Source organism: Osmerus eperlanus, unplaced genomic scaffold (genome assembly GCF_963692335.1).
Source record: "Osmerus eperlanus unplaced genomic scaffold, fOsmEpe2.1 SCAFFOLD_135, whole genome shotgun sequence".
NCBI lineage: Eukaryota > Metazoa > Chordata > Actinopteri > Osmeriformes > Osmeridae > Osmerus > Osmerus eperlanus.
The window spans coordinates 25350-52953 of record NW_026911274.1 but is presented as its reverse complement, the minus strand read 5'-3'; the positions used below and the strand labels follow the sequence as shown (position 1 = coordinate 52953).

At 52.7% G+C, this 27604-nt stretch overlaps 1 protein-coding gene and 1 long non-coding RNA gene across 2 annotated transcripts; both read right to left on the bottom strand.

The window, feature by feature from the left end:
- Nucleotides 1-696: 696 nt before the first annotated feature.
- Nucleotides 697-21187, bottom strand: LOC134015821 (collagen alpha-4(IV) chain-like). Its single transcript, XM_062455354.1, has 39 exons — nucleotides 21164-21187; nucleotides 21033-21074; nucleotides 20722-20802; nucleotides 18987-19031; nucleotides 17934-17999; nucleotides 17742-17786; nucleotides 17603-17656; nucleotides 17411-17483; nucleotides 17203-17307; nucleotides 16914-17069; nucleotides 16719-16733; nucleotides 15777-15866; nucleotides 15526-15686; nucleotides 14769-14841; nucleotides 14090-14196; nucleotides 13607-13790; nucleotides 13462-13530; nucleotides 13225-13332; nucleotides 12664-12882; nucleotides 12114-12263; nucleotides 10632-10793; nucleotides 10401-10535; nucleotides 10110-10223; nucleotides 9771-9949; nucleotides 8263-8326; nucleotides 8120-8194; nucleotides 7929-7996; nucleotides 6707-6833; nucleotides 6395-6502; nucleotides 6077-6148; nucleotides 5204-5332; nucleotides 4982-5134; nucleotides 4682-4837; nucleotides 4458-4565; nucleotides 3841-3951; nucleotides 3542-3685; nucleotides 3107-3295; nucleotides 1682-1965; nucleotides 697-1458 (listed from the first exon to the last, which is right to left on the bottom strand). Exons 1-39 carry the CDS (start codon nucleotides 21185-21187, stop codon nucleotides 1201-1203), a joined length of 4503 nt encoding a protein of 1500 aa, XP_062311338.1. The 3' UTR covers nucleotides 697-1200.
- Nucleotides 21188-23097: 1910 nt separating this feature from the next.
- LOC134015820 (uncharacterized) lies at nucleotides 23098-23548 on the bottom strand. Its single transcript, XR_009929264.1, has 3 exons — nucleotides 23503-23548; nucleotides 23377-23412; nucleotides 23098-23161 (listed from the first exon to the last, which is right to left on the bottom strand). It is a non-coding gene; the product is annotated as an uncharacterized LOC134015820 (long non-coding RNA).
- Between the last annotated feature and the right edge of the window lie 4056 nt (nucleotides 23549-27604).

The following is a 27604-nucleotide window of genomic DNA, read 5'->3' as shown; positions in this document are numbered from 1 at the left end:
TGTTTAATATCCTGCATGCCACATTCCCTGGAATGGGTTAGGCCAAAATACAAAATTCTCTCTTCATCCCGCATCCTCTCTATCTCCCTCCCTCTCACCCCCCCTCCTCCTCCCTCTCACCCCCCCTCCTCCTCTCCTCCCTCACCCCTCCTCCTCCCTCTCACCCCCCCTCCTCCTCCTCCCTCACCCCTCCTCCTCCTCCCTCTCACCCCCCCTCCTCCTCCTCCCTCCCTCACCCCCCCTCCTCCTCTCCTCCTCCTCCCTCACCCCTCCTCACCCCCCCTCCTCCTCCTCCCTCTCACCCCCCCTCCTCCTCCTCCCTCACCCCTCCTCCCTCTCACCCCCCTCCTCCTCCCTCACCCCTCCTCACCCCCCCTCCTCTCCTCCCCAGACAGCCAACAAGGCCATGAAAAGTGTCCGATACCAGGCAGACAGGAGGAAGTAGGAAAGGATAAAGAGATGGAGGGATGAAGATTGTGTGGTGCTAACATTAGTGAGTGTGTTACCTTGTAAGCAGGTCTTTTAATGATTGTTTCAAAACATTCCCTTCTTCTGCACCTGGGTTGGTGGGAGCAGGTTCAGAACCGTGACGATGATGATGATGATGTCCACAGTGTGTTTGTCTCTGTGTGTGTGTGTACGTGTTCACTGTGAACAGTAGAGAGCACAGCACGGTCAGTCCTGTGTGTGTGTGTGTGTGTGCATGTGTGTGTGCATGTGTGTGTGTGTTAAAAGGCACTGTGAACAGTAGAGAGCACAGCACAGTCCCCTGTCTTTGCACTCCGTGTTTCTGATGTTTGTAAACAGATTAAAGATGTACTGTACGCCGATGGTCATTTGGGGTCAGTTCGGAGAAACAAATAAAAAATATATCAACTTAAACCTGATCAAGAAATCTTTTACTTTGTTTCTTTTGAACTTTTGACATTTTCCACAATCAGATTATTAGATCAGGATCTGACAGCAGAGATATATACCTGGGGCTGGAGGGGGGTGCGAGTGTGTGTGTGTGTGTGGGGTGACACCAGACACAAAGACCGTTTGGACTCCTAACTAGAGATATTTACACCACAACATCTGACCCGGTCAGCCTGACCCAGCAGGACTGGTCAGCCTGACCAAGCAGGTCCAGATGAAGAGCAGTCCGGCTGGTTCTGGAAGTCAGGGTGGGGCGTCGGGTCAGAGGTGAGGAGGGCGTGGTCACGCCCGGGTGCAGACGTGACAGCGGCTGGTTCGCTGGCGCTGCTGAGCGGCTGTCTTCAGGACACTGGGCTGGGGGGCGTGGCCCAGGCCCTGGGCGCGGTCCACGCTGGTCAGCCAGAAGCTCAGCATGTTGGAGAAGTAGTGGCAGGAGCCACGAGCGCCCTGACACTCCACGAAGACCTGGGAACGGAAGTCCCTCAGACAGCTGCCTGAAGATGACAGAGCCTGACCGCCACCCCTGTTACCTAAACCTGTCTGTAGGGGGGGAGGAGAGGGGGGGGCGGGAGGCCAGGGGAGAGGGAGGAGAGAGAGGAGAGTGAATACACACACACTAAAATACACACACCCCTTCCCACACACCCACACCCTCACACACACACACCCACACAGCCTCACACACCCTCACACCCACACCCTCACACCCACACCCTCACACACACACACAGCCTCACACATACACACACTCACACACCCTCACCATGAGGAAGGAGTATCCAGACCAGAGACCCCTCCAGCCGGGGGGGCAGGAGGGGAGGGTAGGGTCCTGGCTGTGGACGGTTACCGCCGGCGACGCCGCATCACACACCACGCAGCGGCTGATGTGGGCGCGGATGTCGGGGCCGGAGAACGGCGTCATGGGAACGGACGCGGTGGTGGACAGCCAATAGGATTTGTCGTTGCGGCTGGCGTAGTGGCAGGAGGCGGAGTTACAATGGGAGACGGGCATGGTGGAGAAGACCCTTAGACAGGAGCCGGCCTGGCCTGGGGGGGTGAGAGGGGGGAGGAGGAGGAGGGGGGGGAGAAAGGGTGAGGAGGAGACACAGTAGGACCAAGCACCACCTCCAGCTGAACCTCGCCAAAACAGAACTTTCCATCATCCCAGCCAAACATCTCCCACGATCTCTCAATCACCCTGGGATCTGCGACGGTGACCCCTTCATCCTCTGCCAGGAACCTCGGGGTGGCCATGGATGACGAGCTCTCCCTCACAGCCCACATTGCTGCAGTCTCCCAGTTGTGTAGATTCACCCTCTACAACATCCAGAAGATCAGGAGATACCTGTCTGAGCATTCCACCCAGCTGTTAGTCCAAGCACTTGTCCTCTCCAAGTTGGACTACTGCAACTCGCTGCTCGCTGGTCTCCCAGCATGTGCAACCCGCCCTCTCCAGAGGATTCATAACGCAGCGGCCCGTCTGGTCTTCAACCTACCCAGACGCTCCCATGTCACCCCGCTCCTCATCTCCCTCCACTGGCTTCCCATCACGGCCCGTATCAGATTCCAGACCCTGGTACTGACCTTCCGAGCGGTGAACGGGACTGGATCTGATGTTAGTTTAGTTTATTTCCTCCAGGAACACAATGACACTTATTGAAGGTCTTGTTGCATTTGTTGGTTAGTTGTAACTGATTTAGCTACTTGTACTCGCAGAAAATGTATATTACTGTTGCTTGCTTTCCTACAGGTACACTTGCAATTTTGAAGTTCATGTTGTTTAATTGTAACTTGTTTAACTACATGCTCTTATGTTTCTTCCCATTGGCACTTATTTGCTTATCACAGTGTATGCTTCATGTTTTGGCTGCCCGCAATGTTTTTGAGGCTATCTTGTTGTTTATGATCATTAACCTATCACTTTTGTAAAGCTCTCTTTTGGAAGTCGCTTTGGATAAAAGCTAAATGAATAAATGTAAATGTAGGAGAAAATCCAGAAAATCAGTCCTGTATGCCAGCCCTGCCAGGCCCCGCCCCCCCTCCATACCCAGGCCCCGCCCCCCCTCCATACCCAGGCCCCGCCCCCCTCCATACCCAGGCCCCGCCCCCCTCCATACCCAGGCCCCGCCCCCCCTCCATACCAAGGCCCCGCCCCCCTCCATACCCAGGCCCCGCCCCCCCTCCATACCCAGGTCCTGGAGGTGGGTCTTCTTCTTGCCCTTCAGGTACAGCAGGCTGTAACCCTCCCACAGCAGGGGGCTGTCCTGGGGGCACACGGGCACCTCACACGCCTGGCTGTGGATCACCAGCAGGAACCCGGGCCTGGCCCCCTTAGACCCCCCCGGGGGGCCAGGGTCTCCCTGGGGGCCGGTGGGGCCTGGGGGTAAGAGAGAGGGAGGTAGAGAGAGGGGAAGAGAGAGAGGGAGGGAGAGAGAGAGAGGGAGGGAGGTAGAGAGCGGGGAAGAGAGAGAGAGAGAGAGAGAGAGAGAGAGAGAGAGAGAGAGAGAGAGAGAGAGAGAGAGAGAGAGAGAGAGAGAGTTGTTGATTGCTATTTCTAGGGATTATTCTAGGGGGATGAGGGTTAGAATGACATTAAGTTTAAGGGATGTGCGTGTGTGTGTACCTTGCAGCCCGATGAAGCCTTGGTGACCGTGGTCTCCAGGGTCCCCAGGGTCCCCCCGGACTCCAGGGTCCCCCCGAGGGCCTGGGAGACCAGGGGGGCCCAACTGTCCTGGAGGGCCCCTGGACCCCGCTGGACCCTTAGTGCCTGACGTGCCTGACATGCACACACACATATATACACGCACAAACCCACCAAACACAAATATATATAAACGCACAAACAAGTGAAATACTCTACAAACACATTCAGTATGACAAATAGTATCTTCACATTCTCTCTCTTTCTCTCAGGCATCCCACCTTTGGGTCCAGGGTTGCCAGAGGGACCAAGGTTACCACGGACACCATCAGGACCCGGTGGGCCGGCAGAGCTGATGTTACAGGGGAGTTTAGCTGGTGGACCCTGGGGGCCTGGGGGGGGGGGGGGGCAGGCAGGAGTCAGAGAGATAGAGAGGTCAGAGGTCAGAGAGATAGAGAGGTCAGAGGTCAGAGAGATAGAGAGGTCAGAGAGATAGAGAGGTCAGAGAGATAGAGACGTCAGAGAGATAGAGAGGTCAGAGGTCAGAGAGATAGAGAGGTCAGAGGTCAGAGAGATAGAGAGGTCAGAGAGATAGAGAGGTCAGAGAGATAGAGACGTCAGAGAGATAGAGAGGTCAGAGGTCAGAGAGATAGAGAGGTCAGAGAGATAGAGAGGTCAGAGAGATAGAGACGTCAGAGAGATAGAGAGGTCAGAGGTCAGAGAGGTCAGAGGTCAGAGAGATAGAGAGGTCAGAGAGATAGAGAGGTCAGAGGTCAGAGAGGTCAGAGGTCAGAGAGATAGAGAGGTCAGAGAGATAGAGAGGTCAGAGGTCAGAGAGGTCAGAGGTCAGAGAGATAGAGAGGTCAGAGAGATAGAGAGGTCAGAGGTCATAGGTCACCTGTGTTTCCGGTCATGCCTTTGTCTCCTTTGGGCCCAGGTGGTCCAACATCGCCAAGGTGACCACATGGTCCATCAGGGCCTCTGGCACCTGGTGGTCCCCTCTCGCCTGACACACACACACACACACACACACACACACACACACACACCTCCCTGGTTGGCAAAGAACACAGACCTGTTCTGTTGAGTTTTAAAACCCGGTTAGGGTTAGGGTCCTCGTACCTTTGGGCCCCGCTGGCCCAGGGTGCTCTGCTGGCCCACGGGGGCCGTGGGACCCTCTCTCGCCCTTCAGCCCAGCCTGGCCCGGGGCACCTGGGGGCCCAGGGGATCCTGGGATGGTCTGGCCGGTTCCTGGGGGGCCGGGGGGACCTGGGGGGCCTGGATATTGGCACACACACCATGGTGTCACACACACACACATGATGCCATTACACACACAATGGATACTGTCACACACACACACATCACACTTTCATTCACACACACTATCCTGTAACACACAGGTGATACACACACAGTCACCTGAAGGTCCCTCGTCCCCAGGCTCCCCCTGGTGGCCGTCAGGTCCTCTCCCCTGGCCCCCACACCCTCCTCCAGGCACACCTGCAGGTCCTCTCCCCTGGCCCCCACACCCTCCTCCAGGCACACCTGCAGGTCCTGGTCGCCCCGGGTCACCTGAAAGACACACACTGTGTACCAGGGAAGCCAGGAGTGTGTGTGTGCGTGTGTGTCCAGGGGGCCTACCAGGGAAGCCAGGAGGCCCAGTGAGGCCCTGGTGTCCAGGGTACGAGGGACCTGGGGGCCCAGGGTATCCTCTTGCTCCTTTCTCCCCGTGGAAGCCCTCTGGTCCTGGGGGCCCAGACGTCTCCTGGCCTGGGGAGGAGGACAGAATCTGTGGTTGTGTGTATGTGTGTATCTGTAGTAGTGTGTGAGGTGTGTATGTGTGTATCTGTAGTAGTGTGTGAGGTGTGTATGTGTGTATCTGTAGTAGTGCGTGAGGTGTGTATGTGTGTAGCTGTAGTAGTGCGTGAGGTGTGTATGTGTGTAGCTGTAGTAGTGTGTGAGGTGTGTATGTGTGTAGCTGTAGTAGTGCGTGAGGTGTGTATGTGTGTAGCTGTAGTAGTGCGTGAGGTGTGTATGTGTGTAGCTGTAGTAGTGCGTGAGGTGTGTATGTGTGTAGCTGTAGTAGTGTGTGAGGTGTGTATGTGTGTAGCTGTAGTAGTGTGTGAGGTGTGTATGTGTGTAGCTGTAGTAGTGCGTGAGGTGTGTATGTGTGTAGCTGTAGTAGTGCGTGAGGTGTGTATGTGTGTATCTGTAGTAGTGCGTGAGGTGTGTATGTGTGTATCTGTAGTAGTGTGTGAGGTGTGTATGTGTGTAGCTGTAGTAGTGCGTGAGGTGTGTATGTGTGTATCTGTAGTAGTGTGTGAGGTGTGTATGTGTGTATCTGTAGTAGTGCGTGAGGTGTGTATGTGTGTAGCTGTAGTAGTGCGTGAGGTGTGTATGTGTGTATCTGTAGTAGTGTGTGAGGTGTGTATGTGTGTAGCTGTAGTAGTGTGTGAGGTGTGTATGTGTGTAGCTGTAGTAGTGTGTGAGGTGTGTATGTGTGTGTTCTCTCACCTCGCGCCCCCTTCGCACCCTTGGGACCCTGCAGTCCATCCAGCCCGTCCAGGCCAGGGGGCCCGGGGGGCCCTGAGAAGGAACACACACATGAGACAAACACAGAGAGGGGAGGAGGACAGTATTGAAAATATTTTTTTTACCTTTCAAAACTTTTTGGGGGAAACTTTTCATTCACACACATCACAACACAAAAAAGTTTCTATACCGATACAAGAAAAATCTACTTAAGTACAGTAAGGAAGTATTTGTACTTGGTTACTTCCCATCTCTGGAGAGGAGAGAGAGAGGAGAGTGTTTGTGTGAAGGAGTGTGTACCTGAGGCTCCTGGGGGTCCGAGGCCCCCCCGAGGCCCCTCTCCTCCCCGGGTTCCTGGAGAGCCTGGAGACCCTGAACGTCCTGGGGGGCTTCTGGGACCATGGACGCCTGCCACACACACACACAGCATCAGATACACATATTCAACCCCCACACACAGCCTGAACTGTAAGGGGGAGGTCAGAATCAGAATAATTTTTATTAAGTTAGTTTGCACAAACAAGTAATTTATTATGGCAGGAAGGTGCATACGGTAAACATGTAGTTTGAAATATAAAATCTAAAAATCTAAAAAGTAGAAAATGTGTGTACCTGCTGCCCCAAACAGGCCTGCTGCCCCTGGGCTCCCTCTGGGTCCAGGCTGTCCTGCAGGACCTGGACGTCCTGGGTCCCCTGGAGCACCCTGAGCAGCTAGGGAGAGGAGAAGGGAGAGGAGAGAGGGCAGGGGAGAGGAGAAGGGAGAGGAGGGCAGGGGAGAGGAGAAGGGAGAGGAGAGAGGGCAGGGGAGAGGAGAAGGGAGAGGAGGGCAGGGGAGAGGAGAAGGGAGAGGAGAGAGGGCAGGGGAGAGGAGAAGGGAGAGGAGGGCAGGGGAGAGGAGAAGGGAGAGGAGAGAGGGCAGGGGAGAGGAGAAGGGAGAGGAGGGCAGGGGAGAGGAGAAGGGAGAGGAGGGCAGGGGAGAGGAGAAGGGAGAGGAGGGCAGGGGAGAGGAGAAGGGAGAGGAGGGCAGGGGAGAGGAGAAGGGAGAGGAGGGCAGGGGAGAGGAGAAGGGAGAGGAGAGAGGGCAGGGGAGAGGAGAAGGGAGAGGAGAGAGGGCAGGGGAGAGGAGAAGGGAGAGGAGGGCAGGGGAGAGGAGAAGGGAGAGGAGAGAGGGCAGGGGAGAGGAGAAGGGAGAGGAGGGCAGGGGAGAGGAGAAGGGAGAGGAGGGCAGGGGAGAGGAGAAGGGAGAGGAGGGCAGGGGAGAGGAGAAGGGAGAGGAGGGCAGGGGAGAGGAGAAGGGAGAGGAGGGCAGGGGAGAGGAGAAGGGAGAGGAGGGCAGGGGAGAGGAGAAGGGAGAGGAGAGAGGGCAGGGGAGAGGAGAAGGGAGAGGAGGGAGGGCAGGGGAGAGGAGAAGGGAGAGGAGAGAGGGCAGGGGAGAGGAGAAGGGAGAGGAGGGCAGGGGAGAGGAGAAGGGAGAGGAGAGAGGGCAGGGGAGAGGAGAAGGGAGAGGAGAGAGGACAGGGGAGAGGAGAAGGGAGAGGAGAGAGGGCAGGGGAGAGGAGAAGGGAGAGGAGAGAGGGCAGGGGAGAGGAGAAGGGAGAGGAGAAGGGAGAGGAGAGAGGGCAGGGGAGAGGAGAAGGGAGAGGAGAGAGGGCAGGGGAGAGGAGAAGGGAGAGGAGAGAGGGCAGGGGAGAGGAGAAGGGAGAGGAGAGAGGGCAGGGGAGAGGAGAAGGGAGAGGAGGGCAGGGGAGAGGAGAAGGGAGAGGAGAGAGGGCAGGGGAGAGGAGAAGGGAGAGGAGGGAGGGCAGGGGAGGACTGGTGACTATCTCTTCAAGACTGAATGGGTGCTGTTACACTTGAACTGGTTGTGTAGGGTGGGATGTCTGCTGGACTCACCCTCGCACTCTGGGAGAGGAGAGTCAGGGATCCACATGAAGAATAGGATATAAAAAACAACAGATACATTAATGTGTGTGTGTGTGTGAGTGTGTGTGTGTGAGAGTGTGTGCGTGTGAGAGTGTGTGTCACCTCTAGGTCCTGGGTCTCCAGCAGGTCCTCTGGGTCCTGGGGGGCCAGGTTGGCCCAGAGACTCCCCAGGGTCACCTGTGTAGGGGGGGAGGTTAGACTAAGACTACATCTCTCTCCCTCCCCTTCCCTCCATCTCTACTCACCCTTCACTCCGGGGTGGCCCGGTAACCCAGGGTCACCAGAAGGACCAATGAAACCAGGGTAGCCCTGCAGGGTTCAAAACACACGTTGTTATGGTTACACTGTCTTGTGCTTGGTCGTACATGTGTCAATATATGAGGAGAGGAGGGAGAGAAAGAGAGGAGAAGAGGGAAGGAGGAGGGGAAGGAGGGGAAGGAGGAGGAGGGGAAGGAGGAGGAGGGGAAGGAGGACAGGAGAGGAGGGAAGAGGAGGAGGGGAAGGAGGGAAGGAGAGGAGGGAAGAGGAGGAGGGGAAGGAGGGCAGGAGAGGAAGGAGGGCAGGAGAGGAGGGGAAGGAGGGAAGGAGGAGGAGGGGCAGGAGGGCAGGAGAGGAGGGAAGAGGAGGAGGGGAAGGAGGGCAGGAGAGGAAGGAGGGCAGGAGAGGAGGGAAGGAGGAGGAGGGGAAGGAGGGCAGGAGAGGAAGGAGGGCAGGAGAGGAGGGGAAGGAGGAGGGGAAGGAGGGAAGGAGAGGAGGGAAGAAGAGGAGGGGAAGGAGGGCAGGAGAGGAGGGAAGAGGAGGAGGGGAAGGAGGGAAGGAGAGGAGGGAAGAAGAGGAGGGGTAGGAGGGCAGGAGAGGAAGGAGGGCAGGAGAGGAGGGGAAGGATGGAAGGAGAGGAGGAGGGGAAGGAGGGAAGGAGGAGGGGGGAAGAGGAGGAGGGGAAGGAGGGCAGGAGAGGAGGGAAGAGGAGGAGGGGAAGGAGGGAAGAAGAGGAGGGGTAGGAGGGCAGGAGAGGAAGGAGGGCAGGAGAAAAGGGGAAGGATGGAAGGAGAGGAGGAGGGGAAGGAGGGAAGGAGGAGGGGGGAAGAGGAGGAGGGGAAGGAGGGCAGGACAGGAGGGAAGAGGAAGAGGGGAAGGAGGGAAGGAGGAGGAGGGAAGAGGAGGAGGGGAAGGAGGGCAGGAGAGGAGGGAAGAGCAGGAGGGGAAGGAGGGAAGGAGGAGGAGGGAAGAGGAGGAGGGGTAGGAGGGCAGGAGAGGAGGGAAGAGGAGGAGGGGAAGGAGGGAAGGAGGAGGAGGGAAGAGGAGGAGGGGAAGGAGGGCAGGAGAGGAAGGAGGGCAGGAGAGGAGGGGAAGGAGGGAAGGAGGAGGAGGGGAAGGAGGGCAGGAGAGGAGGGAAGAGGAGGAGGGGAAGGAGGGCAGGAGAGGAAGGAGGGCAGGAGAGGAAGGAGGGCAGGAGAGGATGGGAAGGAGGAAAGGAGAGGAGGGAAGGAGGAGGAGGGGAAGGAGGGCAGGAGAGGAGGGAAGAGGAGGAGGGGAAGGAGGGCAGGAGAGGAAGGAGGGCAGGAGAGGAAGGAGGGCAGGAGAGGATGGGAAGGAGGAAAGGAGAGGAGGGAAGGAGGAGGAGGGGAAGGAGGGCAGGAGAGGAGGGAAGAGGAGGAGGGGAAGGAGGAGGAGGGGAAGGAGGGCAGGAGAGGAGAGAAGAGGAGGAGGGGAAGGAGGTTCTACCAGAGAGGTACATAAGAGAGAGGCATACCGGGTCTCCTACAGGCCCTGGAAACCCCACCACCCCCTGGAAGCCCTTAGGTCCGGAGGGGCCAGGGGGGCCCTGGCTCCCTGATCTACCTGGGGGGCCCGAGGACCCTTTCTCCCCTATGGGCCCCTCAACATGATCCCTCCCCTTCAGTCCTGGGGGCCCCTGGACACCCTTGGGCCCTGTGGACATGTAAACAACAACAACAATGGATATGTTGATTCCAACTTTCCTGTGTGGAGGAGCTCAATGTTCAGGATGGAAGAGTGTATTCCTGTGTGTGTAAGTGGGTCTGTGTGTGTGTATATGTTTATAGTGTAGGAGTGTGTGTCCCTCCTTCACCTCGGGGTCCAGGGAACCCGTTGAGCCCTGGGGGGCCGGGGGGCCCTATGCCTCCCTTGATGTAGTCCATGTTGCTGGGACGCTGACCTGGTGGCCCCGGGAGGCCCGTATGACCTGGGGGGACGAGAGAGAGGAGCGAGAGGGGGAATTTAACATAAAACAATTATAATCATAAACAAAAAATGTTTTAAAAAGTGCTGTGATTGACAGGTGTGGAGTGTGAACTCTAGGAGGAGGAAGAGGAGGAAGAGGAGGAAGAGGAGGGAGGAGGGCAGGTAGAACATAGCCTACCTTTGGAGCCCTGGAGGCCTGGACCCCCTGGGGCACCATCAGGGCCCCTTTGGCCCTTCCTCCCTGGGAGGCCGGGGGGCCCAGGGAGGGCAGAGGCCCCCCCAGACCCAGGCCTACCAGGGGCCCCTCTCTCTCCTGGGGAGGGATGCCACATATGAAATAGATGTTTCCTTGTTTATCATTGTTAAGAATAAACATGACCACACACAGATAAATGCCTGTCCGGTTAACCTTTGAGTCCTGGAGAGCCAGGCACGCCCTGGTCTCCTTGTGGCCCAGGAAGGCCTGTGTCTCCTGGGGAGGAGAGGCCTGGGGCACCCCGGGCCCCTGGAGGCCCCCTAACAGCTCCAGAAACACCTGGGTCTCCCCTGATGCCTTTTGCTCCACTGGCACCTGACACCCACACACACACACACCCACACACACACACATGTAAATACACACACACATGTAAATACACACACGCATTAACCCACACACACACACATACACACGCACACACATGTAAACACACACACGCATTAACCCACACACACATGTAAATACACACACGCATTAACCCACACACACACACATACACACGCACACACATGTAAACACACACACGCATTAACCCACACACACACACATACACACACGCACACACATGTAAATACACACACGCATTAACCCACACACACACACATACACACGCACACACATGTAAACACACACACGCATTAACCCACACACACACACACACGCACACACATGTAAATACACACACGCATTAACCCACACACACACAAATACACACGCACCCACATGTAAATACACACATGCATTAACCCACACACACACACATACACACGCACACACATGTAAACACACACACGCATTAACCCACACACACACACGCACACACATGTAAATACACACACGCATTAACCCACACACACACAAATACACACGCACACACATGTAAATACACACACGCATTAACCCACACACACACACACACATACACACGCACACACATGTAAATACACACACGCATTAACCCACACACACACACATACACACGCACACACATGTAAATACACACACGCATTAACCCACACACACACAAATACACACGCACACACATGTAAATACACACACGCATTAACCCACACACACACAAATACACACGCACACACATGTAAACACACACACGCATTAACCCACACACACACAAATACACACGCACACACATGTAAATACACACACGCATTAACCCACACACACACAAATACACACACGCATTAACCCACACACACACAAATACACACACGCATTAACCCACACACACACAAATACACACGCACCCACATGTAAATACACACACGCATTAACCCACACATACACAAATACACACGCACACACATGTAAATACACACACCCATTAACCCACACACACACAAATACACACGCACACACATGTAAATACACACACGCATTAACCCACACACACACAAATACACACGCACACACATGTAAATACACACACGCATTAACCCACACAAATACACACGCACACACATGCGTGTGCAGACACACACCCCCCCCCCCCCGTACTTTTGGATACAAGCGTCTACAAAATGACATTGACAGAAACCACAGGTTGGTGTCCCGGCCCCCTATAAAACTTGCTCTGTTCCTGCCAGAACCCTCTGGAACCCTGCTGGTTCTCACCTGCTGGTCCTGTAAAACCAGATGGTCCAGGGGGGCCGGGGGACCCAGGGCAGCCTGAGTGGTCCTGGCCAGGGGGGCCGGGGGATCCAGGGTAACCTGGATCTCCTGGGTGTCCTTTGTGCCCCAGCCCCCCAGGCAGGCCAGGGAAACCTGTACGGAAACACATCATCAACAATAAATAAATATACAATCATCAATATACAAGACTAGACATAAAATGTTTAAGTTAATTTAAGTTTTGAATGTCTATCCGTCATGGAATATTTCTGGGATGTGTCCAGTTGTGGCGTCGTATCTGAGGAGTGTGAAGTGAAGGAGCTATGACGGACAGCAAGCAAGAGCATATCTGTTATTGACCACATCATGAAGGAGTCACATCTCACATGAGGGACACTGTTAGACCTGCGTACCGACCATCCCTGAAACACTGTTAGACCTACGCACTTCTGATCCTTGATCTTCTGCTGCAGTTTTGCTCCATTTGCACATCATTTTGGGTGAAAGCATCTGCTGAATGAATAGAAACGTAACTGTTGTGATGTGATCGTACCTGGAGCTCCAGGCAGGCCGGAGGGACCAGGGACTCCCTTCCTCCCCAGCGACCCACGAGGGCCCCCTGGTCCTGGGCGTCCCGGCCTGGCGTTGAGGGCGTCTCCTGGAGCTCCCCAGAGGCCGGGGGCCCCAGGGGGGCTGGGGAGGCCAGGGGGCCCGTCTAGAGAGATGCCCTTGGGGCCTGGTTCCCCTGGAGCCCCCTGATCCCCAGACTGTCCTGAGAGGAAACACACATACACCTGTGTGTGTATGTGCATGTGCATACGTGTGTGTGTTATCTAGGTGTGTGAGTGTATGTTACTTCTGTCTTTGTGTGTTTACATTTACATTTAGTCATTTATCAGACGCTCTTATCCAGAGCGACTTACAGTAAGTACAGGGACATTCCCCCGAGGCAAGTAGGGTGAAGTGCCTTGTCCAAGGACACAACGTCATTTGGCACGGCCGGGAATCGAACTGGCAACCTTCAGATTACTAGCCCGATACCCTAACCGCTCAGCAACCTGACCTGACCACCTGACCTGAATGTGTGTGTGTGATACCTGGGTGTGTGTGTTACCTGGGGGTCCGGTCTCCCAGCTCCCAGCATCATCTCCTCTCTTCCCTTTGATCCCAATCAACCCTTGGTTACCAGGGAAACCATGAATTCCTGGAGGGCCGGGACTACCTGAGCACAGCCAATCACAGGCAGAGCTGGTCAGGATTAACAGTTCACAGTGGGGGCTGATCTGACTAGGCTCACGCTAACTTGAACTCTTAAAGACCCACACCGAGTGTGGTGGAGTGAGATGTTCACCTGGGGATCCAGGCGGTCCTTTCTGGCCCGGGGTGCCAGGGCCTGAGGGGTGGCAGGGCAACATGTCCCCTAGAGGGAGACCCACACCGTTAGACCAAGAGGACGAGCCATCAGACCACACACACACACACACACAGACACTAACCTGGGAGTCCGGAGGTGCCAGGGGGGCCAAGGGGCCCTTGCCGGCCGCTGTCTCCAGGGGCTCCAGGGTACCCTCGGCCACCTGGGGCCCCCCACCCTGAGGGGCCTGCCCTGCCTGGGGGCCCCCGGGGACCCGGGGAGCCTAGGACACCTTTAACACCACGGGTCCCTGCCACGCCTTCCCCCTGAAGGAGGGGGGGGGCGGGGGCGGTTAGAGTCTATACTCATATATAGACTGTATGTCTATATATTTATACATACAGTGTACTGTATTTCTCTGTTAACTGTTGCAGGTATATGTATGTCCCCCACCCCTCTCTCTCTCTCTCCCTCTCTCTCTCCCTCTCTCCCTCTCTCCCTCTTTCTCTTGAGTATAAATACACTGTAGATATCAGTGATGTCATTCATGACTATGACTGCATGCAGTATCTCCTACAGTCCCATCAGACTGAACCCCAGTTAGGAGTCCTGGTGATCCACTCACAGGCGGTCCTGGGTCTCCTTGCGGCCCAGGGGAGCCGTCCAGTCCTGGGCTCCCGGGTGAGCCTGTGGGGCCCCTGAAGCCTGCAGCTCCTGGATCTCCCTTCAGTCCTGCACGGACAGAGAGGAACTTCACTAACAACACACAACAATGACATGCCGACCAACACTGACAACATGTTATGTTAGTGTGGGCTTAGTCAGATCAATCCATTAATTAACATAATTTAATCAATCAATCAGTAATCAAGCAATCAGGCCTCAGGATCTCCACGGGTCCTGCCCATAGATATATATAAAGGCTAGATGTCTTACGGCGGAGTCTAGAACGTCCGCAAATGGCGGCCATCTTGCTACAGTCAACTCGCTCACCCATAACATTGTGTTGGTGCTACATGTACTTTTTAAATAACCATAACTTGCTCAATTTTCAACAGATTTTTAAACGGTTTGGTTTGTTATCAACGTCAGAGATGTCGCAATTTTTTTTTAAATAACATAATTATTCATAAGTATGCAGTGGCATAACGACATCTCTGACGTTGATAACAAACCAAACCGTTTAAAAATCGGTGAGCGAGTTGACTGTAGCAAGATGGCCACCATGTGCGGACGTTCTACTCCGTTGGCCGGCAACACGGACGAGACATCTAGCCTTTATATATATCTATGGTCCTGCCCACCTCTGATGTTGGTCCCGAAGGCCGTGCCCTTTTGACCTTTCACCCCCCTCAGACCAGGAAGTCCTGGGTTACCCTGGAGACCAGAGAGGTGCATGGGATTATTATATTGTATTGTATGACCTTATTTAGCCCACACTGGGGAAATTCACTATTACAGCAACAGATAAATACAGATAATTCACAAGTCGAAATATAAAATGTAAAAATAAAGGAATAACAAAGTCAGAAAGTCATAAAACTATGCAAAGAATATGTACATAAATATACAGCTACAAGTATGATAGAACATTAAGTAAACATAGTACAGTATGTATGGGATGTCAAACACAGCTCCGATGCTCACCTGACCTCCAGGTACAGTCAAGGTGTTCAGGTAGAGTCAAGGTGTTCAGGTAGAGTCAAGGTGTTCAGGTAGAGTCAAGGTGTTCAGGTAGAGTCAAGGTGGTCAGGTAGAGTTACGGTGTTCAGGTAGAGTTACGGTGGTCAGGTAGAGTTAAGGTGTTCAGGTAGAGTCAAGGTGTTCAGGTAGAGTCAAGGTGTTCAGGTAGAGTTACGGTGTTCAGGTAGAGTCAAGGTGTTCAGGTAGAGTCAAGGTGTTCAGGTAGAGTCAAGGTGGTCAGGTAGAGTTACGGTGTTCAGGTAGAGTTACGGTGGTCAGGTAGAGTTAAGGTGTTCAGGTAGAGTCAAGGTGTTCAGGTAGAGTCAAGGTGTTCAGGTAGAGTTACGGTGTTCAGGTAGAGTTAGGGTGAGTGCTCACCTGACGTCCAGGTAGGCCGGGGTCTCCGTTGGGGCCCAGCTCCCCTCTCAGACCGCTGGTCCCTGGGAGCCCATCGTACCCTGGGGGGCCCCGGACACCCTCTGGGCCTGGTGCCCCATTCTGGCCCTCCACCAGGACACACTCACAGTCTCCTACTGGGCCTGCAGGACACACACAGACAAACAATAGCAAACAATATACTCAAGCAAATAATACCCCTGCCCCACTGACACACACACACACACACACACCTCTGACTCCCTTCATGCCAGCCTGTCCCGGGGGCCCAGGGGCTCCAGGTTCCCCCTGTGGTCCAGGATCTCCAGGAGCACAGATGGCGGCTGCAGGAGAAACACAGACACAAATCACGAACCAGGACCTGGACCAGGACAAGACCAGGACTTGAACCAGCACTAGAACCAGGACCTGGACCAGGACCAGACCAGGACTAGAACTAGCACTAGAACCAGGACCTGGACCAGACCAGGACTAGAACCAGCACTAGAACCAGGACCTGGACCAGACCAGGACTAGAACCAGCACTAGAACCAGGACCTGGACCAGGACCAGACCAGGACTAGAACTAGCACTAGAACCAGGACCTGGACCAGACCAGGACTAGAACCAGCACTAGAACCAGGATCTGGACCAGACCAGGACTAGAACCAGCACTAGAACCAGGACCTGGACCAGACCAGGACTAGAACCAGCACTAGAACCAGGATCTGGACCAGGACCAGACCAGGACTAGAACCAGCACTAGAACCAGGACCTGGACCAGGACCAGACCAGGACTAGAACCAGCACTAGAACCGGGACCACCATCAGGACCAGACCACAGTGTTTCCCCTACCATTATATTAGGGGGGCGCCCTGCCCCTCCAACGTCACCCCCCCGCCCCCCCTGGAAGGTCAAGTAATGTTTTTCAAATAATTTTTTTAATGTTATTTTTAATATAGCGCCAGATCACAAAATAAGTCATTTAAGGTTACCTTTCCTATAAAACAGGTCTATAGCTTGCTATTTTATTAAACAAACTAAATGGCCTTATGTTATTTATGTTATTTACATGACGGCATGTAATTTCTCTCTCTACATGCCCCCCCCCCCCCCCCCCCCCCCCCAAGCTGTAAACCTAGGGGAAACACTGGACCAGAACCAAGAACAGGATCAGAAACAGGACCAGTCTCACCTCGACATCCTGAAGGCATGTCCATTCAGCATCCAGACAGGCACACAGAGATGATGTCACAGCAATGATGTACCAGGGAGGAGCATCCAGACAGGCGCACAGAGATGATGTCACAAGTCACGAGTGTAAATGGAGAACCATTAGAGCCAGTGGTGTGTGTGCACGGTATGTGTACATGGTGTGTGAGTGCTATACCTGGGATGCCAGGAGGGCCTCGGAAGCCCTTGGCCCCCGGGGCCCCAGTGGATCCTGGGGGCCCCTCGCTGGGTGTGAGGTCATAATACCTGCCAGGGTCCCCCTTGTAGCCCTTAGAGCCGGGGGTCCCAGCTCTGCCTGGCAGCCCTGGAGGACCTGGGGGCAGAGGTCAGCCAGCAGACTCAGCATGTGCAGTAACAGAGAGAGAATATGGAGGTGGTGATGTAGGGTAAAGGCAGGGTCAGGGTGAGGGTCAGGTGTAACTGGGAGGGTCCAGGAACAGGTGTACCTGGCAGGCTGCCCCCTGGTGGTCCTGGAGGTCCATGGAGGCCAGCGTCACCAGGCTCTCCTCTCTGTCCTGGAAGGCCCAGCTCCCCTTGCCCCCCCTTCACACCTGGAACAAACACCACGGACACACAACATGAGCACACACACCTGGGACACACACCAGACACACTCCCCAATACTTTCCCAAGAGCTACCCCCCACCACCTCACCTCCTTCTCCTGTTGTATGGTTTTGGGAGATGTATAATGTTGGCCCCTGGGGGCCAGGTTCTCCTAGGTAACCCTGGGAGGGACAGGACAGCTTGGTGACTCCTACAGAAGCCCATGGTGTGTGTGCATATTTCATGTTTGTGTGTGTTAGTGTGTGTGTGTGTGTGTGTGTGTGTTAGTGTGTGTTGACACCTTTGGTCCGGCGTTCCCTATGAGTCCAGAAAGTCCTTTTTCTCCAGGGTAACCCTTAGTGACAGGAGATCATTACTTTAGGGTACCCAGGAACATGAATAACCATGAAGTAAGAGGTGTGTGGGATATGCTGTGGTACCTGTGTTCCTGATGGACCTGGTTGTCCTGGAAACCCCAGAACACCCTGGAAAGAAACGGAACCAGTCAAGGACCGTAGAACACAGTAGGTCACAGTAGAAACGAGGACAACACAGTAGAACCCAGTAGAAACCAGGAGAACACAGAAGACTGCAGTAGAAAACAGCAGAACACAGTCAGTAGAACACAGTACCCTCAGGCCAGGGAAACCAGGAATCCCCTTCTCTCCCTTCACGCCTTCATAGGAGCCTCTGGTACCCTGTAAACACACACGCGCACGCACACACACAGAGAGGTCAACAGAAGATTATACACACAGGTGGTCAACAGAAGAATAAATCCACACACACACACAGTGTACTGCGCACACACACACAGTGTACTGCGCACACACACACAGTGTACTGCGCACACACACACAGTGTACTGCGCACACACACACAGTGTACTGCGCACACACACACAGTGTACTGCGCACACACACACAGTGTACTGCGCACACACACACAGTGTACTGCGCACACACACACAGTGTACTGCGCACACACACACAGTGTACTGCGCACACACACACAGTGTACTGCGCACACACACACAGTGTACTGCGCACACACACACAGTGTACTGCGCACACACACACAGTGTACTGCGCACACACACACACAGTGTACTGCGCACACACACACACAGTGTACTGCGCACACACACACAGTGTACTGCGCACACACACACAGTGTACTGCGCACACACACACAGTGTACTGTGCACACACACACACAGTGTACTGTGCACACACACACACAGTGTACTGTGCACACACACACAGTGTACTGCGCACACACACACAGTGTACTGCGCACACACACACAGTGTACTGCGCACACACACACAGTGTACTGCGCACACACACACAGTGTACTGCGCACACACACACAGTGTACTGCGCACACACACACAGTGTACTGTGCACACACACACACAGTGTACTGTGCACACACACACACAGTGTACTGTGCACACACACACAGTGTACTGCGCACACACACACAGTGTACTGTGCACACACACACAGTGTACTGTGCACACACACACAGTGTACTGTGCACACACACACAGTGTACTGTGCACACACACACAGTGTACTGCGCACACACACACAGTGTACTGTGCACACACACACAGTGTACTGCGCACACACACACAGTGTACTGCGCACACACACACAGTGTACTGTGCAACCACTCACATCTGGGCCTCCGGGTCCACACAGTCCTGGGCTCCCCCTGTCTCCCTGGAGACAGACAGGTCACACACAGACAGACAGGTCACACACAGAGAGACAGGTCACACACAGACAGACAGGTCACACACACAGACAGACAGGTCACACACAGAGAGACAGGTCACACACAGACAGACAGGTCACACACACAGACAGACAGGTCACACACAGAGAGACAGGTCACACACAGACAGACAGGTCACACACAGACAGACAGGTCACACACACAGACAGACAGGTCACACACAGAGAGACAGGTCACACACAGACAGACAGGTCACACACAGACAGACAGGTCACACACAGAGAGACAGGTCACACACAGACAGACAGGTCACACACACAGACAGACAGGTCACACACAGAGAGACAGGTCACACACAGACAGACAGGTCACACACAGACAGACAGGTCACACACACAGACAGACAGGTCACACACAGAGAGACAGGTCACACACAGACAGACAGGTCACACACAGACAGACAGGTCACACACAGAGAGACAGGTCACACACAGACAGACAGGTCACACACACAGACAGACAGGTCACACACAGAGAGACAGGTCACACACAGACAGACAGGTCACACACAGACAGACAGGTCACACACAGACAGACAGGTCACACACAGAGAGACAGGTCACACACAGACAGACAGGTCACACACACAGACAGACAGGTCACACACAGGCAGACAGGTCACACACAGACAGACAGGTCACACACACAGGCAGACAGGTCACACACACAGACAGACAGGTCACACACACAGGCAGACAGGTCACACACACAGACAGACAGGTCACACACACAGGCAGACAGGTCACACACAGGCAGACAGGTCACACAGAAAGACAGGTCACACACAGACAGACAGGTCACACACACAGACAGACAGGTCACACACAGACAGACAGGTCACACACACAGACAGACAGGTCACACACAGACAGGTCACACACAGACAGGTCACACACAGACAGACAGATCACACACACAGACAGACAGGTCACACACACAGACAGACAGGTCACACACAGACAGACAGGTCACACACACAGACAGACAGGTCACACACAGACAGGTCACACACAGACAGATCACACACACAGACAGACAGGTCACACACACAGACAGACAGGTCACACACACAGACAGACAGGTCACACACAGACAGACAGGTCACACACAGGCAGACAGGTCACACACAGACAGACAGACAGGTCACACACACAGGCAGACAGGTCACACACACAGACAGACAGGTCACACACAGGCAGACAGGTCACACACAGACAGACAGGTCACACACACAGGCAGACAGGTCACACACACAGGCAGACAGGTCACACACAGACAGACAGGTCACACACAGACAGACATGTCACACACAGACAGACAGGTCACACACAGACAGACAGGTCACACACACAAGTTACACATTTTTTGAATGTGAATTTGAGAAAAAGTTATTAAAATAAGCGTGGATTTCATGCTATTATCAGAGATTAGCAGTTTGTTTGAATTTTGTTAAAAACCTTATTGAAAAAATAAAGAGTGTGGAAGTAGGCCAGACATGATTAGAATAATCTGGTTTCAATTTGAGATTTTCTGACACAATATTGAAAAAGACAGACAGGTCTACTGTGAGGCTCTACAGGAGCAGTAAGGTCTATAGTAAGGGCAGCTTCGTACCTTAAAGCCCTTCAGGTAGAAGATGTCTGGAGACTGAACTAACTCATCTGGACCAGGGGGCCCTGGAGAGCCAGGGTCACCCTGGAGAAGAAGGAGGAGAGAGGAGAGGAGGGGAGAGGAGGAGGAGAGGAAGAGTCGAAAAGAGAGGAGAGCAGAAATATGAGAGCAGAGAAGATGAGAGAAAAGAGACAAGAAGAGAGATTATAACCCCACATCATGCATGGCAAAGTGTTCAGTCCTGAGAACAGTAATACTGTAACTGAACTTGATGAAACCCATGATTCAGACTGATGATATCAGAACAGACTCACCTCGTCACCTTTCAGACCAGCCAGTGACGTGCCCCGGTCTCCCTGCAACAACAGTGTGTGTGAGTGTGAGTGTGTGAGTGTGTGTGTTTGTGTGTGAGTGTGTGTGTGTGCTTATAGACTCACAGATGGGCCTCTGTACCCTGTGGGCCCGTCATCACCCTGATGAAGAAAGAGGTTGGTTATTTATCACTGTGAATATTATCTCTATCTCTAGTTCACTCTCTCTTTTTGTCTCTACCTCAATTCACCTTCAGGTGAATTATCCGACCACGTCACGCTGACATAACGCAGGTTCTACTGCATGTGGGCTGACATCACGCAGGTTCTACTGCGCCTGTGGGCTGACATCACGCAGGTTCTACTGCGCATGTGGGCTGACATAACGCAGGTTCTACTGCGCCTGTGGGCTGACATCACGCAGGTTCTACTGCGCATGTGGGCTGACATAACGCAGGTTCTACTGCGCCTGTGGGCTGACATCACGCAGGTTCTACTGCGCATGTGGGCTGACATAACGCAGGTTCTACTGCGCCTGTGGGCTGACATCACGCAGGTTCTACTGCGCATGTGGGCTGACATAACGCAGGTTCTACTGCGCCTGTGGGCTGACATCACGCAGGTTCTACTGCAGGTGGGCAGACATAACGCAGGTTCTACTGCGCATGTGGGCTGACATCACGCAGGTTCTACTGCGCCTGTGGGCTGACATCACGCAGGTTCTACTGCATGTGGGCTGACATCACGCAGGTTCTACTGCGCATGTGGGCTTACATTTACATTTATTCATTTAGCAGACGCTTTTATCCAAAGCGACTTCCAAGAGAGAGCTTTACAAAGTGCATAGGTCACTGATCATAACAACGAGATAGCCACAAAACATTGCGAGTAGCCAAAACATGAAGCACACATTGTGAACAACCAAAATAAGTGCCAAAGGGAAGAACCATAAGAGCATGTAGTTAAACAAGTTACAATTAAACAACATGAACTGCTATAAGTGCAAGTGTACCTGTGGAAAAAAGCAAGCAACAATAATAAAAACAATATATCACAGCGATAAAAACAATATATCACTGCGTGACATCACGCAGGTTCTACTGCGCCTGTGGGCTGACATCACGCAGGTTCTACTGCGCCTGTGGGCTGACATCATGCAGGTTCTACTGCGCCTGTGGGCTGACATCATGCAGGTTCTACTGCGCATGTGGGTTGCGAAAGACCGTGACCGTCTGAAGGAGTCGTGTTGTGCAATCATGTCAGAATCAAAAATATGTAAATATAGCTAGGTCTTAACAAGAACCTAATTAAAAATACCCTTAAAAAAATTACCTATAATAAATATTCATTTCATATCAGGTAAGTTTGGCTAAACCTATGTACATCACGCGGTTTAGCTAACTAGCAACAACAAAATAACGTTAAATTATGTATTTATTGAGTTGTATGCAAACCAAACTAACAATAGTTACAAGTTTACAAGTTGAAGAATAACTATGTCCAAGTTTGAGTCAAACTAGCTTAGCTAACTTACCTTGGTTCAGTTCAGCTTGTCTTGCTAGTAGTAGGCTAACGAAATGGCGAACTCAGACAAATATTATGTAACACACGTAGCATTGTCGGATCAACAGAATTAACTTTACTTTTACAGGAAAGGTATCAATGGACTAAAATAGGGAAATTGGTCATGTGTTATGTCTGAAACATGTTATTAACTGGCCAAGCAACTATAAAAGAATATGTCAAAATGTTATTAACTGCACCGACATGGAGGACAGTGAAGGTCTGAAATGACATCACGCCAACGCTACATGTTGTGTTACTTCCTTGTCGTCCAACATTAGCTAGCATAGACCTACTTGTTGTTCCAAATTCCCCTTGCAGTGTTGCATTAGGGCTCTTGGACAACAGAAGTAGAAGTAGTTAAATTGCCAAATTAGCATGCACATTATGTAGTTTAAAACTAAACTCTAACTACAAAGAGTAACGTTGGCTGCATCGGATTAGTTCACAAGCAGTCCTATAAGGCACACTCATGTTCAGCTACTGCTCTCCCCCCCCCCACTCACGTCCAGCCCCGCTGGTCCAGGTGGTCCCCTATGGCCCTTGACCCCCAGACGCCCAGGTGGACCCTGCAGGTGAAGCAACAGAGCACAGATGATCCTCACCAGGGGAGAGCAGTGGATCACAGATCCAGAAGGTGAGAGCAGATCTCGGTGTGTCAGATCTAAGAACTGGCCAGGATATGTCTTTAGTGCGATAAGGATCACTGCATTGACTGAGGTATGTGTATGTGTAAGGTGTGATGATGAAGAGAATGATGATGATGATTATGATGTCGTCTTACAGGTCCACCAGGATCACCAGCAGGCCCAGGGTCACTCTGCCAAACACAAAATAGCTTCATGTACACACACCTACACAAACTCACCAACACACACTCACACATACACACACTCACACATACACTTACAAGCAGACTGACTGCAGACCTGTAGATAGGCTCTCCCTTACTTCCTTTCCGACCAGGTGGTCCCTGAACAGGAAGTGACACAATAAGCAAACCGGAAGTAACAAAAGGTGGTAGCTGGTTAATGGTCGGAGGTGGAAGGTGGGGGTTCCCCTCACCGGTGGCCCAGGGAAGCCCTCTGGTCCGGGGGGGGCGATGCGTCCGGGCCCCCCTGGTCTTCCTGGAGCCCCAGAGCAGCCATCCAGCCCTGGGGGGCCGGGGGACCCTGCCACCCCAGGGTGGCCCTGGAACACACACACTCACACATGAACACATAAACACATGAACACACACATAAACACATGTACGCATGCATGTTAAGTTGTGTGTAATCCTTAGGATGTGTCGTTTTTACATGTGACCACTAGAGGAGTCTCTACAGCAGGGGTCTGATTCAAGCCCAGTGAGAACAAACTTGGTTTCTGTGTCGAATGAAGCTAGTGTGCTAGATGTTGGAGGTGAAGATGTTGGAGGTGAAGATGTTGGAGGTGAATATGTTGGAGGTGAAGATGTTGGAGGTGAAGATGTTGGAGGTGAAGATGTTGGAGGTGAAGATGTTGGAGGTGAAGATGTTGGAGGTGAAGATGTTGAAGGTGAAGATGTTGGAGGTGAAGATGTTGGAGGTGAAGATGTTGGAGGTGAAGATGTTGGAGGTGAAGATGTTGGAGGTGAAGATGTTGGAGGTGAAGATGTTGGAGGTGAAGATGTTGGAGGTGAAGATGTTGGAGGTGAAGATGTTGGAGGTGAGTGCTGCTGGGAACTTACATCCACACCATGAACACCATCAAACCCAGGAGGTCCAGTCTCACCCTGAAACACATCGTTCAGTCCACAGTGATCTCTGGCTCACCCTCTTTCCAATTCATTCTCGCTCTCTCTCCACCCCCCTCCCTCTCTATCCCAGGCCTCCATTTCCTGAAGTGTACGCTACCCACCTTGTCCCCCTTCTCTCCCTCCGGCCCCGTGGGGCCCCCGGCCCCCCTCTTCCCCTTCTCCCCCTGCTGTCCTGAGGGGCCGCTATCCCCGGTGGGGCCTCGGGACCCCCGGGGCCCCAGCTGTCCCATTGCGCCCTGCAGAGAAGCAGACAATCAGCTGACAGCACCATGTCCAACCATCTCCATCCAGGGTTGAAGGTCACAACCAGAACCATAATAAGTTCATTTATCCAACACAAAGTACAGGGGAGATTTGAACCTGTGACCTCTTGATCTGCATTTAAAAGTTAAAGATCGTACCCTGGCACCCTTGGCAGGAAGACAGTTGCACACGGAGCAGTCCAGGCCCTCACACTCACCCTCACGCCCGCCCTGGAACACACACACCAATCAGCTGCCTGCAGGCTCTGACTGACAGGTCAACTGAGGTCTGCGTGTGCGCAGGCTCGCACCTGCAGTGTGTGTCTCATGTACACACTGTGTCTCACGTACACACTGTGTCTCACGTACACACTGTGTCTCACGTACACACTGTGTCTCATGTACACACAGTGTCTCACGTACACACTGTGTTTCACGTACACACTGTGTCTCATGTACACACAGTGTCTCACGTACACACTGTGTTTCACGTACACACTGTGTCTCACGTACACACTGTGACTCATGTACACACTGTCTCACGTACACACTGTGTCTCATGTACACACTGTGACTCATGTACACACTGTGTCTCACAGTGTGTCTCATGTACAGTGTGTCTCACAGTGTGTCTCACAGTGTGTCTCATGTACAGTGTGTCTCATGTACACAGTGTGTCTCACAGTGTGTCTCACAGTGTGTCTCACAGTGTGTCTCACAGTGTGTCTCACAGTGTGTCTCACAGTGTGTCTCACAGTGTGTCTCACAGTGTGTCTCACAGTGTGTCTCACAGTGTGTCTCACAGTGTGTGGAGGAGGAAGCTCACGGCTTATCAGTGTGTCTTCTCTCTCAGACTTGTTGAACAAACACTGGTCAACATATTCCTGCTGTCTGGTAAATATTTGGATGCTTGTGTAAGGAGGAGAACCCTAAGAGCACAGCTGCTCAGATGAAACGTTCACTTTTATATGACTTGGACCCATTTCTACTCTTAATAGTTTTACAGCGTGAACACTATCATGAAACTTTCCTGGGATATTTTCTTTCAGTTAATGAAACATGGGACCAAGCATTTACATATATATATATATATATATATATATATATTTATATATAGCTGTGTTTGTCTCGTGTCTCAGAGCACAGAGCTGTTCCTGGACCAGGTGTGTAAATCAGGTTAAACATACTGGCCCTAGAACTGTAACCCTGGCACCAGGACTGGCCCTAGAACTGTAACCCTGGCACCAGGACTGTAACCATGGCACCAGGACTGGCCCTAGAACTGTAACCCTGGCACCAGGACTGTAACCATGGCACCAGGACTGGCCCTAGAACTGTAACCCTGGCACCAGACTGTAACCATGGCACCAGGACTGGCCCTAGAACTGTAACCCTGGCACCAGAACTGTAACCATGGCACCAGGACTGGCCCTAGAACTGTAACCCTGGCACCAGGACTGTAACCATGGCACCAGGACTGGCCCTAGAACTGTAACCCTGGCACCAGGACTGTAACCATGGCACCAGGACTGGCCCTAGAACTGTAACCATGGCACCAGGACTGTGAGTGTGAGAACACTACTTACTCCATGACCCCCAGACCCCCAGAGCACCAGCAGCCACCTGAGGGAACACAACACACACACACACACACATGTGGAATATGTGTCTGCAGCTTGACTCTGACAGTAGAGTAAGTGTCTGTGTAAACTATAGACTGTGTCGCCAGACCAGTCCTGGATACACTGCGGAGGGGGGCGAAGGGGCAGGGGTGAGTTCTGAGATCCTGGGGGGTTGACCACAGATGAGCTGGTCTGGCTAAACATGTTTAAAATATTTGTTTCACACACGATCCGTGTTCTAGGACAGCACTCACCAGAGAGACAGAGTGAGGCGTGTCATTGGTGCTCTGCTTTGATGTTGCCACCTGTGGTCAGCCATGGTCACTGCAGGCAGCTCTCAGTACTGCAGGACACTGCAGGCAGCTCTCAGTACTGCAGGACACCAACCTGTCATCAAGCAAACCCACCACCAGACTAGTCTTCATTAACCCTCGTGCTGCCTTCGGGTCACATGACCCAAAGGTTCATAACGAACCATCGTTGTGTTTACCCAATTTTACCCAATACAAAAACAAATAAAAATAATTTTCTTTTAACCTTCGCAATGTGGGGGGTCTGAGACAGCCCAACGGTTAAAAGAAAATGCTTCACTTTGTTTTTGTATGCGGTAAAGTTGTCGCAATACGACGGTGGGTCACAATGACTGATGGGTCAGAACGACCCGAAGATAACACAAGGGTTAACCTGGGATAGGATGAACACACAGTCCTTGTATATTTGAGGAATAACATGCAGCACTTAAACTGTCTACTTAGTATAGTTCATTTGGTTGTAGCAAGTATTTTTTTATGATAACTTTTTAAGAACTTTTATTTTATCTAAATAATTAAAGTATTTTAAAACAAGCCTCCCGTAGTATGAGACATGTAACAGAAGCGATGCGGCTCAATCAGTCCACGGTTCCCTTTACATTTACACACCACTACAAACCTAAGACACACTATTAGCCTTGGATCAAAAATAATTATAAATATTTGTCATTATTATAAACATTATTAGATATTAGAGGCTACACCATCTTCATATTAACAGTGCTGCAGGCCTATAAGTAGGCTTATATCTGAAGTTATAAATGTTTACGCCAAATACAAACCATTTGATTTAGTCTAATTTGATCGGCTAAATTATGTGCAGGACCGGACATGTCTTCCATACATTAAGTCCATTGTTGTGCCCTGAAAGTAAACTACATCTGCGTTCAGACCACACATGATTTTAATATATCTTACCTATTAAACAGGTCTTATGCGGTCTAACAGCGGCTCCGTCTGCGCTCTCTGTCCCCGCGGCTCGTGTCCTCCGCCACACTTTACCGAATTGTGTCGTAGAAGCCACCGCTCACGCAAGTCCTTATTGTCATAGCGTGGG

What these genes read in the sequence shown, in the direction of transcription:
- LOC134015821 (XM_062455354.1), bottom strand. Translation starts at nt 21,187, where the DNA reads ATGACGGGCCCACAGGGTACAGAG. An exon ending in AAGGAGACCCAGGACCGCCT is followed by an intron (nt 13,791 to 14,089) that starts GTGAGTGGATCA and finishes CCCCTCCTTCAG; the next exon opens with GGGGAAGGCGTGGCAGGGAC. An exon ending in CGGGTTCCCTGGACCCCGAG is followed by an intron (nt 9,950 to 10,109) that starts GTGAAGGAGGGA and finishes ACATGTCCACAG; the next exon opens with GGCCCAAGGGTGTCCAGGGG.